The 14104-nt window shown below is 41.3% G+C and overlaps 1 protein-coding gene across 2 annotated transcripts in view; it reads left to right on the forward strand.

Annotated features, from left to right (window-relative positions):
• The window catches only part of LOC109891310 (DENN domain-containing protein 2D), a 37710-nt gene that overhangs the window by 7604 nt on the left and 16002 nt on the right, over positions 1-14104 (forward strand). For both annotated transcript variants that reach the window (XM_020483742.2, XM_020483743.2), the window contains 4 exons: positions 1880-1949; positions 2035-2112; positions 11114-11254; positions 13865-14013. In XM_020483742.2, the coding sequence (XP_020339331.1) occupies positions 1880-1949; positions 2035-2112; positions 11114-11254; positions 13865-14013 (438 nt within the window). The remainder of the gene's footprint in view (positions 1-1879; positions 1950-2034; positions 2113-11113; positions 11255-13864; positions 14014-14104) is intronic.

Consider the following 14104-nt stretch of genomic DNA (forward strand, 5'->3'; position numbering starts at 1 on the left):
ACAGCAAAGCATCATCTGTCATCTCTTGCAAACAACCAGTGGTGGAAAAGCACCAAATTGTCATACTTTTTTTAATAGACGGTTAATTAAGTGGAAGTCACCCATTAAAATACTAGAGAAGTATATTTAGAACCAAATACTTCAAGTATCACAGAAGTATATAAATCCTTTCAAATTACTTACATGAAGCAAAGCAGACAGCACCACTTTCTTGTTTTTATAATGTACGGATAGCCAGGGGCACACCCCAACACTCAAACATAATTTATAAAAGATTAATTTGTGTTTAAGTCTGCCAGATCAGAGGCAGTAGGGATGATGAGGGTTGTCTTGATAAGTGTATGAATTGGCCCATTTCCTGTCCTGCTAAGGAGTACTTTTGGATGTCAAGGAAAATGTAGGGAGTAAAAAGTACATTATTTTCTTTAGGAATGTTGTGAAGTAAAAGTTGTACAGATACCCCCCCCCCCCCCCCCCCCCCCCAAAAAAACTACTTAAGTAGTACTTTTAAAGTATTTTTTACTAAAGTACTTTACACCACTGCAAACAACCTAGCTTTGACCAGGGTCAGTGTTATGGGCAGGCCTTTGGAGGCCTTGCCAGCCATACCGTACCTCCTTGCCCATCCAAATAAAGTATTTAAATATTGATCAGAGCAAGCCTGTCTCTCTCAGTATGTGTAGCCCATGTATCTGATGCGATCTGGACTAAGAGTATGGCATGACATAGTTAAATGGTACATACTGTAAGACAGAAGGGTGCTGTTTCAGTTGATCGGATTCTATTTTGGACTAATGTTCCAAGGTAACCTACTTTTGAAGTGATTAGTTTTTTAAGCCGATGACCTCATGACAGGTTGTGTTCATGCCACATTAAAAGGTAGGTTAATACATTTTTCCAGTTAGATTACATGTCCCTACTATAAAACCTCTAAAGCAGTCATTTGCTCATGAATTTAAAAGTATTACTCTGCCATAATTTAAGTCCTGCATCCCCTCATCCTTGGCTGGCTTTACCTAAATATGTGTATATAATACACAGTCCTTGTTAGAATCTTAATATCACAAACATAACTGGTGTTGTACAGTTTAAAGAGGGCTTGTCATTTGTTTATGGTTTTCACACACAGGCTATTATATCGGATTAAAACAAATGATGTAGGCTAAAGTATGATGGGGGAGGATGGATGAGTTGATGAGCGCGAGGAAGCATAATTATGTAACCACCAATTGTGAATGAAGAACAGGGTGGGTCATTCTATTTATTAATCTATTCTAATTATAATTTCAATGTTATATACTCTGACCTACTTGGAGTACACAGTGATTGTGTGCGTAATTGACAATTGCAAGAATACCAAGAGGAATGGATGCATTCATTAGCGTTGCTACAAAATCTGAATGAAAACTACTCCGATGGGGCCTCCAGAGTGGTGCGGTGTTCTAAGGCTGTGCCACTAGAGATTCTGGGTTCAAGTCCAGGCTCTGTCGCAGCCGGCCACGACCGTGCACAATTGTGGCGGGCTGGGCGCAGTGCACGCTAACACGGTCGCCAAGTTTGCGGTGTTTCCTCCGACACATTGGTGCGGCTGGCTTCCGGGTTAAGTGGGCATTGTGTCAAGAAGCAGTACGGTTGGGTTGTGTTTCGGAGGACGCACGGCTCTCGACCTTCACCTCCCGAGTCCGTACGGGAGTTGCAGCGACAAGACTGTAACTACTAATTGGATATCATGAAAAAGGGGTAAAAAAAAAAAAGATTAAAGAACTAATCATGATGACATCTGAGTATTCTTCTGAGCCTCAATCTGAACCTTTTCCTCTTGAGTACTAAGAACAAAAATGTGCAGTTGATCAACATGTTCTATTCTCTCTCTCTGCAGTGAGACATTCTCCTTCGTGTTGACAGAGGTCGACGGCAGTAGGAGGAATGGCTACTGCAGGAGGTTACTGGTAAATGATCCATGGTGTCATTCATAGGACATGAGAATTTCTCTCCGGTGTTTAGTTTCTCATGACATGATGTTGTTTCCTGCAGCCCAGTGGCAAAGGGGCACGGCCTCCGGAGGCCTATTGCATCATCAGCCAGGTGGCCTGCTTTGGACTCTTCTCCAAGGTGAGCGGGGAGGGCGTCATAATACGCACTCACATTATACACTGCTCAAAAAAATAAAGGGAACACTAAAATAACACATCCTAGATCTGAATGAAATATTCTTATTAAATACTTTTTTCTTTACATAGTTGAATGTGCTGACAACAAAATCACACACAAATGATCAATGGAAATCAAATTTATCAACCCATGGAGGTCTGGATTTGGAGTCACACTCAAAATTAAAGTGGAAAACCACACTACAGGCTGATCCAACTTTGATGTAATGTCCTTAAAACAAGTCAAAATGAGGCTCAGTAGTGTGTGTGTGGCCTCCACGTGCCTGTATGACCTCCCTACAACGCCTGGGCATGCTCCTGATGAGGTGGCGGATGGTCTCCTGAGGGATCTCCTCCCAGACCTGGACTAAAGCATCCGCCAACTCCTGGACAGTCTGTGGTGCAACGTGGCGTTGGTGGATGGAGCGAGACATGATGTCCCAGATGTGCTCAATTGGATTCAGGTCTGGGGAACGGGCCGGCCAGTCCATAGCATCAATGCCTTCCTCTTGCAGGAACTGCTGACACACTCCAGCCACATGAGGTCTAGCATTGTCTTGCATTAGGAGGAACCCAGGGCCAACCGCACCAACATATGGTCTCACAAGGGGTCTGAGGATCTCATCTCGGTACCTAATGGCAGTCAGGCTACCTCTGGCGAGCACATGGAGGGCTGTGCGGCCCCCCAAAGAAATGCCACCCCACACCATGACTGACCCACCGCCAAACCGGTCATGCTGGAGGATGTTGCAGGCAGCAGAGCGTTCTCCACGGCGTCTCCAGACTCTGTCACGTGCTCAGTGTGAACCTGCTTTCATCTGTGAAGAGCACAGGGCGCCAGTGGCGAATTTGCCAATCTTGGCGTTCTCTGGCAAATGCCAAACGTCCTGCACGGTGTTGGGCTGTACGCACAACCCCCACCTGTGGATGTCGGGCCCTCATACCACCCTCATGGAGTCTGTTTCTGACCGTTTGAGCAGACACATGCACATTTGTGGCCTGCTGGAGGTCATTTTGCAGGGCTCTGGCAGTGCTCCTCCTTGCACAAAGGTGGAGGTAGTGGTCCTGCTGCTGGGTTGTTGCCCTCCTACGGCCTCCTCCATGTCTGCTGATGTACTGGCCTGTCTCCTGGTAGTGCCTCCATGGTCTGGACTATGCTGACACACAGCAAACCTTCTTGCCACAGCTCGCATTGATGTGCCATCCTGGATGAGTTGCACTACCTGAGCCACTTGTGTGGGTTGTAGACTCCGTCTCATGCTACCACTAGAGTGAAAGCACCGCCAGCATTCAAAAGTGACCAAAACATCAGCCAGGAAGCATAGGAACTGAGAAGCGGTCTGTGGTCACCACCTGCAGAACCACTCCTTTATTGGGGGTGTCTTGCTAATTGCCTATAATTTCCACCTGTTGTCTATTCCATTTGCACAACAGCATGTGACATTTATTGTCAATCAGTGTTGCTTCCTAAGTGGACAGTTTGATTTCACAGAAGTGTGATTGACTTGGAGTTACATTGTGTTTAAGTGTTCCCTTTATTTTTTTGAGCAGTGTATACTCACTCACTCACTCACTCATATTTTATTTTATTTATTTATTATTAGTAACTCATCCACGATCTGCCCCCCCCCCTTCAGAGGACATATATATATATATTTGTACAGCTTTTTTGCTACATTTTACATAGGTGCTACTTTTAATATACAGCAACCACATAACAATAATACATCGAGCTCTTTAATCCCACCCCTCAACTCTCAGCCCATCCCACCTATCACTGTGGACCACCCTCGTTTGGTTTCCATGTGCCATGTCTTTTTTTGTGCTGTGATGTTTTACATCAATTTTGAACCTTTCTATTCCCATAGTATCCACATATTGTGAGTTTAAAGATGACAACCTTTCCTATGACGTTCCAAATCGCCCAACACTGCAATTTGTAAGGTTAATTTGAAGTGAATCTTTTTAATTCCTGAACCTGTTACCAGAAATTAGCTACAAAGGGGCCATACCAAAATAAATGATTGAGTGATTGTCTGTTTGCAGCTAAATCTACAGAGCTTAGACTATGATATATATTTTATAGCATTTTGTACTATCATTTATAGTCAACAACTCAGTGTTGAATCAAATCAAATGTATTTATATAGCCCTTCGTACATCAGCTGATATCTCAGTGCTGTACAGAAACCCAACCTAAAACCCCAAACAGCAAGCAATGCCGGTGTAGAAGCATGTTGAATCAAGTGTTTTTTTTGTTTTTTTTCAGTTCATATACCATGTGCCTTGGAATCGGGAAATCATAAAATCCCTTCCCATTTATTTAGCAACCTGTGGCTCAGCTGTGAGATTTATTTTTTTTGTCCTCAAATGAAACTGGTATTTTTCTATTTATGCCAATCCTTTTCAGCCAATTTCTATATTTTAATATATGTAGACAAACAAGTTCTCTACCTTCTTCCACTTGCTTCATCCATTTTTGCGGTAATGCTGCAATCAGTTGGTTGTAATTTTGGATTGAGCAGTTATTCCCATATATTTTCGATAGCTGCATATGTGATTTAACTCCAGTTTATATTCATAATATTATTAATAAATATAATGAAATCAAGCTAGATTAAAAAAAAAAATATATCAATCAGTATATTTGATTTGAACCATAGTACAAATATGATATTTTCTGGAGGACAAAATTGTAACCAGTTTTGTATGACTTCTTTAAGAAAGGGCGATACTTTAAACAGTTTCATTTTCAATTGGTCGAAAGTTGACATTTTGTAGAAAGGCAATTTAACAAAGGATGAGCCTGCCTTAAACCCAGCTGGTTCTCCAGTAGATTAAGTATAGCTTTTAGTGAGGTTTACTATTTTAATAATTTTAGCCCCCAAACTTCTATTCATTATATAAATGGGCACATTTAATTTTTCTGGGTTAGCATTCCAAATAAAGTGAAGTTGAGATAGTTAATCAATGGGATTTTTCTATTGAAATTGTTACGTTCATTTATCTTTTTAGATGAATACCAAGTATGTCTACTTCCCCATCCGCTCATAGTATTGGTAAACTACAAGGATGTGTGAACATTGTCTTTTAACGATCAATACATAATATGGTAATACTTGTCATAATTGGGTTTTAGTCCAGAGAGGCTAGAAAAGTGATCAAGCTCTCAATGGGACTGTAGGGATCCAGATTGCGGACTTTAGAAAAAAAACTTTGGCATGCAGTTCCCTAGATCTGTGCCTCAACACGGTCCTGTCTCGGAGCTCTACGAACAATTCCTTCAACCTAATGGCTTGGTTTTTGCTCTGACATGCACTGTCAACTGTGGGACCTTTTTATATAGACCAGTGTATGCCTTACCAAATCATGTCCAATCAATTGAATTTACCACCGGTGGGTTCCAAGTTGTAGAAACATCTCAAGGATGTTCAATGGAAACAGGATGCACCAGAGTTTCATTTGGAGTCTCATAGCAAAGGGTCTGAATACTTATGTAAATAAGGTATTTCTGTTTTTAAGTAAATACAATTGCGAACATTTCTGAAAACCTGTTTTCATTTTGTCATTATGGGATATTGTGTGTAGATTGCTGAGGAAAAATATGTAATCAATTTTAGAATACAGCTCTAACGTAACAAAATGTGGATAAAGTCTAGGTCTGAATACTTTCCGAAGGCACTGTATTCTTAAAATATTTTGCTTCCTCTATCAAATATGTAATTTGGTGAATCATTACCAATGACTGAGTCATTGGTAATGAGTTTCTGTAAATTATTTTTTGTAGCATTTCTATGTTGAACATTCAAGAAAAACGCAATGCATTTTGCACTATTTTCCATTCAATTCACTTTTTTGTTATAAATTGACTTGATATTTCTTGATTAAGTGCCTCAATGTTTTTCCTCCAACTTATTTTGTGCCACTAGTACAGGTTTTTATTGCCATCTACCTGCGCTGTTATTTCTTCTGTTTGCTTTTAGTCTTCTCTTTTGACCTAAACTGCTTTTGTTTTAATGAGTATTGAATGGTCTTAAAGTATATTTTGAAAGTGTCACGTACAATAAGAGGATCTACTGATCCTATGTTGTGCAGAAAAGTCCATTTATGAATGATTTTGTCTTAGTAAAGAACAAATTGTCATCCAGTATGCTATGATTAAATTTCCAATACCCCTGTCCGCATGGAAATTCTGTAAGAGTTATGTGACGGCCAATTAGATGATGGTCTGATTGCTTTCTGTCTCCTACTAATACTTAACTTTTAATGCCAGGAAAAAATGAGACAATGAAGTAATGAAGACTGCTGGCTTGATTAAACCTCCATGTATATCTCACTAGGTCAGGGTTTTTCAGCCTCCATATATCCACTAGTTATAATGTATCCAGGATATTTGTTATCTCAAGTGCATGAGGGTGATTTCCTTTTCGATCCATTGAGGTACTTAAAACCATATTATAATTTCCCCCCATAATAATAGATTAATTTGTTACTTGTGAGCTCAATAGATTATTATATATATTTTCGAAGAAGTGTGAATCATCATTATTTGGCACGTACAGATTCATTTACCAGATCTATTTTTGGTCCAATAGCATATTTAAAAGAATCCATCTTCCTTGCTCTGTTTGCACTATTAGATCAAAATTGTTGTTAATAAATATACCCCCCCCCTTGAGTTTCTTTGCCCATGACAAAATATATTTATTTTCCATACAACCACATGACAATCTAGTGAGAGAACCTGTTAAACCAACCTCTACCCACACATTTTTGTTTTTATTCCAGGGTCGTTGCTCTATCACTTTGGCTGATTTACACACAGGCCTATATCATTAGGATTGAGAATTTAAGAGTTTCATGTTCACATTTCTTGTTCACAAACTATAGTTTTGGGAAGTCTGTTAGGAGATCTACAGTCGTGGCCAAAAGTTTTGAATGATTTTTGAGAACAAATATATATTTTCACAAAGTCAGTCTACTGCCTCAGTTTGTATGATGGCAATTTGCATATACTCCAGAATGTTATGAAGAGTTATCAGATGAATTGCAATTATTTGCAAAGTCCCTCTTTGCCAAATGAACGGAATCCCCAAAAAACATTTCCACTGCATTTCAGCCCTGTCACAAAAGGACCAGCTGACGTCATGTCCGTGATTCTCTCGTTAACACAGGTGTGAGTGTTGACGAGGACAAGGCTGGAGATCACTCTGTCATGCTCATTGAGTTCGAATAACAGACTGGAAGCTTCAAAAGGAGGGTGGTGGTTGGAATCATTGTTCTTCCTCTGTCAACCATGGTTACCTGGAAGGAAACACGTGGCGTCATCATTGCTTTGCACAGAAAGGGCTTCACAGGCAAGGATATTGCTGCCAGTAAGATTGCACATAAATCGACTATTTATCGGATAATCAAGAGCTTCAAGGAGAGCGGTTCAATTGTTGTGAAGAAGGCTTCAGGGCACCCGAGAAAGTCCAGCAAGCGCCAGGACCGTCTCCCAAAGTTGATTCAGCTACAGGATCGGGGCACCACCAGTACAGAGCTTGCTCAGGAACGGCAGCAGGCAGGTGTGAGTGCATCTGCACACACAGTGAGGCAAAGACTTTTGGAGGATGGCCTGGTGTCAAGAAGGGAAGCAAAGAAGCCACTTCTCTCCAGGAAAAACATCAGGAACAGACTGATATTCTGCAAAAGGTACAGGGATTGGACTGCTGATGACTGGGGTAAAGTCATTTTCTCTGAATCCCCTTCCCGATTGTTTGGGGCATCCGGAAAAAAGCTTGTCCGGAGAAGACAAGGTGAGAGCTACCATCAGTCCTGTGTCATGCCAACAGTAAAGCATCCTGAGACCATTCATGTGTGGGGTTTCTTCTCAGCCAAGGGAGTGGGCTCACTCACACTTTTGCCTAAGAACACAGCCATGAATAAAGAATAGTACCAACACATCCTCCGAGAGCAACTTCTCTCAACCATCCAGGAACAGTTTGGTGACGAACAATGCCTTTTCCAGCATGATGGAGCACCTTGCCATAAGGCAAAAGTGATAACTAAGTGGCTCGGGGAACAAAACATTGATATTTTGGGTCCATGGCCAGGAAATTCCACAGGCCTTAATCCCATTGAGAACTTGTGGTCAATCCTCAAGAGGCAGGTGGACAAACAAAACCCAGCAAATTCTGACAAACTCCAAGCATTGATTATGTAACAATGGGCTGCCATCAGTCAGGATGTGGCCCAGAACTGAATTGACAGCATGCCAGGGTGGATTGCAGAGGTCTTGAAAAAGAAGGGTCAACTCTGCAAATGTTGACTTTGCATCAACTTCATGTAATTGTCAATAAAATCCTTTGACACTTATGAAATGCTTGTAATTATACTTCAGTATTCCATAGTAACATATGACAAAAATATCTAGACACTGAAGCAGCAAACTTTGACACAAAATATTAATTTCCATTCTCAACTTTTGGCCATGACTGTACTTTGCATGACACAAGTCATTTTTCCAACAATTGTTTACAGATTATTTCACTTTTCACTATATCACAATTACAGTGGGTCAGAAGTTTACATGCACTAAGTTGACTGTGCCTTTAAACAGCTTTAGAAGCCTATCAGAAGCTTCTAAAGCCAACATTATTTGAGTCAATTGGAGGTGTACCTGTGGATGTATTTCAAGGCCTACGTTCAAACTCAGTGCTTTACTTGACATCATGGGAAAATCAAAAGACATCAGCCAAGACCTCAGAAAAATAATTGTCGACCTCCACAGGTCTGGTTCATCCTTGGGAGCAATTTCCAAACACCTGAAGGTACCACGTTCATCTGTACAAACAATAGTACGCAAGTATAAACACCATGGGACCACGCAGCCGTCATACCGCTCAGGAAGGAGACACGTTCTGTCTCCTAGAGATGAGGACACATGGGGACAAAGTGCGTACTTTTTGGAGAAATGTCCTCTGGTCTGATGAAATGAAAATAGAACTGTTTGGCCATAATGACCATCGTTATGTTTGGAGGAAAAAGGGGGAGGATAACAAGCCGAAGAACACCGTTCCGACCGTGAAGCACAGGGGTGGCAACGTGGGGTTGCTTAGCTGCAGGAGGGACTGGTGCTCTTCACAAAATAGATGGCATTATGAGGGGAAATTGTGGATATATTGAAGCAACTTCTCAAGACATCAGTCAGGAAGTTAAAGCTTGGTTGAAAATGGGTCTTCCAAATGGACAATGACCCCAAGCATACTTCCAAATTTGTGGCAAAATGGCTTAAGGACAACAAAGTCAAGGTATTGGAGTGGCCATCACAAAGCCCTGACCTCAATCCTATAGAACATTTCTGGGCAGAACTGATAATGCGTGTGCGATCAAGGAGGCCTACAAACCTGACTCAGTTACACCAGCTCTGTCAGGAGGAATGGGCCAAAGTTCACAGCTTATTGTGGGAGGCTACCCAAAATGTTTGACCCAAGTTAAACCATTTAAAGGCAGTGCTACCAAATACTAATTGAGTTTATGTAAACTTCTGACCCACTGGGAATGTGATGAAAGAAATGCAAGCTGAAATAAATCATCTCTCTACTAGTATTCTGACATTTCACATTCTTAAAATAAAGTGGTGATCCTAACTGACCTATGACAAGGAATTTGTACTTGGATTAAATGTCAGGAATTGGGAAACTGAGATTAAATATATATGGCTAAGGTGTATGTAAACTTTCGACTTCAGCGGTAGCTCATGTAAAAACATAATACACTTCTCACTTAGAGAAGTGCTTCCATAAGCCAGTTATTGTGCTGGCTCTACCATTAACTTTAGTCAGTTTAACCCAGTGTTAACCAATCCAGCAGCACACTAATATAGACAACAACCCTGTTGACAATAACCAATCCATCTGCCGGTGTGTATCGGAACAATATTCCGTTTACATTTTTAAGATCTCTATTTTTTTTAATGGAAAAAAGATAATGGCACATTAGGATCGTATAGCTTAAATTCTATTAGTTCCGATTCACATCCCCAAAAAGCGCTGCACTATATAACCACTTTTAAGTCCTAGTATACCCTGATTCTTACAATTGTGCCATATTATGTCAAACTCAAAACAACCTTGGTTTTGCATTCTACTACCTGTGCAGTCTTCAAATTTAAATAAACAAAAATAAGGAACACGGTCAGCCTTACCCTCCTTAGTCTTCCCCTAGATCCAAACCTGATTTTAAGTCCACACGGTTCTGCACTGCATGAATCAAAATATTTAAACACTTAATACACATTGCACCACATTACAATCATGTATCAGGGACGATTTCAGCAGGAGGTAGCTATCACTCACAGCCACGTTGTAATCTTCGAGTCCTTGAACTCTTGGTTGTTTATGTACAATTTATCGACCAGTAGACATTCTTCTTCTCTGCTCTGAGACTTGAAAATGGGGTACAGGGCATGTCTTCTCTCCACTATTGAATGGGGAACTTGTTCATTAACAGAGAATGGGGTGTTCTTCAGCTCCATGCCCTGTTGTAGCAAGGCAATCTTCACTGAGGGTTGTTCAACTGATGTCCTCATCCACCAGGGTGACTTCTATCCCTTACAGTAGATGATCTATGCTGCGGCAGGCAAGTAGAGTGGTGTGTCAGACGAAGAGAGGAACGGGCTGGACTAGTAATGACATTCCCTACTACTTCATTAGGCCAAAATTCCAGGATGAGTCAAACTGTTTATGAACAACTATATTTAGAACCTGAGAGCCACTCTTCTACATACACTGACTAGTTGGGATAAGTGTTAACTAGATGAGTATAGCATTCATCAAAAGTCAGGTTGCAATACCTTTACATAGAGCTGATGACACATTCTAAATGGTAGGCCTAATATGGAGGCTGGTCTACCCATAACAGAGCTTTACTACAGTATGATTGGTGCTCACAATTGATATAATTCTAAATGTGTTTTTCAGATCTTTGATGAGGTGGAGAAGCGCAGGCAGATCTCCATGGCGATGATCTATCCATTCATGCAGAGCCTGAGGGAGGCGCCGTTCCCTGCTCCCGGAAACACTGTCAAGATCAAGAGCTTCATACCAGAGTCTGGAACAGAGGTATGGAGTATTTATTATGAATCCCCATTAGCTGCTGCCAAGGCAGCACTACTCTTCCTGGGGTCCAGCTAAATTAAGGCAGTTTATACAATTTTCAAAACATTACAATACATTCACAGATTTCACAACACACTGTGTGCCCTCAGGCCCCTACTCCACCACTACCACACCTACAGTACTAAATCCATGTGTATGTATGTTATCTTGTGTGTCTGTGCCAATGTTTGTTGCTTCACAGTCCCCGCTGTTCCGTAAGTTTTTTTTTTTTTGTGGTTTTTTAAAATGTAATTTGAATGCTTGCATCAGTTACTTGATGTGTAATAGTTCCATGTCGTCATGGCTCTATGTAGTACTGTGTGCCTCCCATAGTCTGTTCTGGACTTGGGGACTGTGAAGAGACGTCTTGTGGGGTATACATGGGTGTCCGAGCTGTGTGCGAGTAGATTAGACAGACAGCTTGGTGCTTTCAACATGTTAATACCTCTCATAAATAAAAGTAGTGATGAAGTCAATCTGTCTTCCACTTTCAGCCAGGGGAGATTGACATGCACATGATTCATATTTAGCTCTCTGTGTACATCCAAGGGCCAGCCGGGCTGTCCTGTTCTGAGCCAATTGCAATTTTCCTAACTCTTTTTTTGTGTGGCACCTGACCACACGACTGAACAGTAGTCACGGTGCGACAAAACTAGAGCCTGTAGGACCTGCCTTGTTGATAGTGTTGTTAAGAAGGCAGAGCAACGCTTTATTATGGACAGACTTCTCCCCATCTTAGCTATTACGGCATCAATATGTTTTGAAACATGACACTTTACAATCTAGGGTTACTCCAAGCAGGTTAGTCATCTCAACCTGCTCAATTTCCACATTATTTATTACAAGATTTAGTTGAGGTTTAGTGAGTGTTTTGTTCCAAATACAATGCTTTTAGTTTTAGAAATATTTAGGGCTAACTCCACTCTGAAACTAACTGCAGCTTTTTGTTGAGTTTTGCAGTCAATTCGGTAGCTGACATTCATCGTGAGTCATTTGCATACATAGACACACTGGCTTTACTCCGTCAGTGGCATGTCGTTAGTAAAAATGGTAATAAAGCAAGGGGCCTAAACATCTAAGCTGGGGAATTCCTGATTCTAACTGAAAAATCTAATTAAATATCTGAAGTGATCGCTACATCATTTGGATACTGCTTTAAAGCAAATTTCTGCAGCATTAGTAAAGATGTGATCAATACATGTTGATGATTTAATTCCTGTGCTGTTTGTAAATACGCTGGTAGGTTGACTGACAACCTGATCCAGGTTGCAGGCATTGGTTACAGTTTGAAGCTTTTTCTTGAGTGAGCAGCTTGATGAAAGCCAGTCAGTATTTAGGTCACCCAGAAAATATACCTCTGATTTCACACACATTATCCAGATACTGACTGTTAGCTCTTGGTTGTCTTCCAAATGGACAATGACCCCAAGCATACTTCCAAAGGTGTGGAAAAATGGCTTAAGGACAACAAAGTCGAGGTATTGGCGTGGCCATCACAAAGCCCTGACCTCAATCCTATAGAACATTTCTGTGCACAACTGAAGAAGCGTGTGTGAGCAAGGAGGCCTAGAAACCTGACTCCGTTACACCACGCAACTTATTGTGGGAAGCTTGTGGAAGGCTCCCCGACACGTTTGACCCAAGTTAAACAATTTAAAGGCAATGCTACCAAATACTAATTGAGTGTATGTAAACTTGTGACCCACTGGGAATGTGATGAAAGAAATTAAAGCTGAAAGAAATAAATAAAATAAAGTGGTGATTTTCTGGGTTGTTTGATTGATAAGCGTACCAGTAAAGCATTAAAAACAGAGGTAGATTTACTCATGTTATTTACATTGGAGCTGATAGTGCAGGGTGAACTGCATGAAGTGGTCTTCCTACTATTGCACACCGCCTCAGTGCTAACAATGTAACTCTAACTCTGGCTTATATTCTCATGATTACTGCTTACATTAGCTGTAGGATAAACATATGTATTTGACGCAATTAGGGATACATAAATTAAATGACTTGCACTGTGTTTGCCAATGCCCCTAAGATCATGCATTATGACGACTCATTGTCACAATGGTAGGGATTAATGAAGCTGGTCTTGGATCATTTTACCAGTCATTGTTTCAACGCAGCCTTGAAATGCATGGACAGAGTCCAGGAGCCAAGATGATTTGGATGGACTCCGTCATTCCTGTAGAGTATCTTCTGTTTCCAGAAGGTGTCAAAGTTATCAATAACGGGTATTTAACTCAATTCCTAGAGGATTGTGTGTCTTCTGTTTTTTGTTAATTCCTTTAAATTCATGGCCAATTAAAACCTAGTGAACCAGGTGAGGGGAGTTCCTAATTAATTAATCAACCTTCATCGATCAATCGAGTACAGAGAAGGAGCAAAAACCCGCAGCCCTTGAGGACACGTGGAGTTTGGAGACACACACAAAGCCCTTGGCATCACAATGAGGATCAAGACCTTCATCCTAGAGTCCAACACTCAACGAGAGCTCTCAGATCTCTATCTCGCTCTCTCTCTTTTCCTAAAGACCTTTTGTGTCTCTGTTCCTGGCCTGTGTGTCTCCAGGTCATCAGTTTGACAAGGCCGTTGGACTCGTGGTTGGAGCATGTGGATTTCCGGACACTGTTCCGCTGTCTCACAGACGAGGAGGTGCTGCGGGTGTTTGCCTCCACCGTTCTTGAACGACGAATCATCTTCATGGCTGACGAACTCAGGTACAGCACCAACCCTAATCCTAACGCCAAAAGGACATCACTGACCCTGGGTTGTCTGGGACAAGGGCAGGCCTGTTGTCTGCATGTTGAA

The sequence above is a fragment of the Oncorhynchus kisutch genome, linkage group LG5, assembly GCF_002021735.2.
Source record: "Oncorhynchus kisutch isolate 150728-3 linkage group LG5, Okis_V2, whole genome shotgun sequence".
NCBI lineage: Eukaryota > Metazoa > Chordata > Actinopteri > Salmoniformes > Salmonidae > Oncorhynchus > Oncorhynchus kisutch.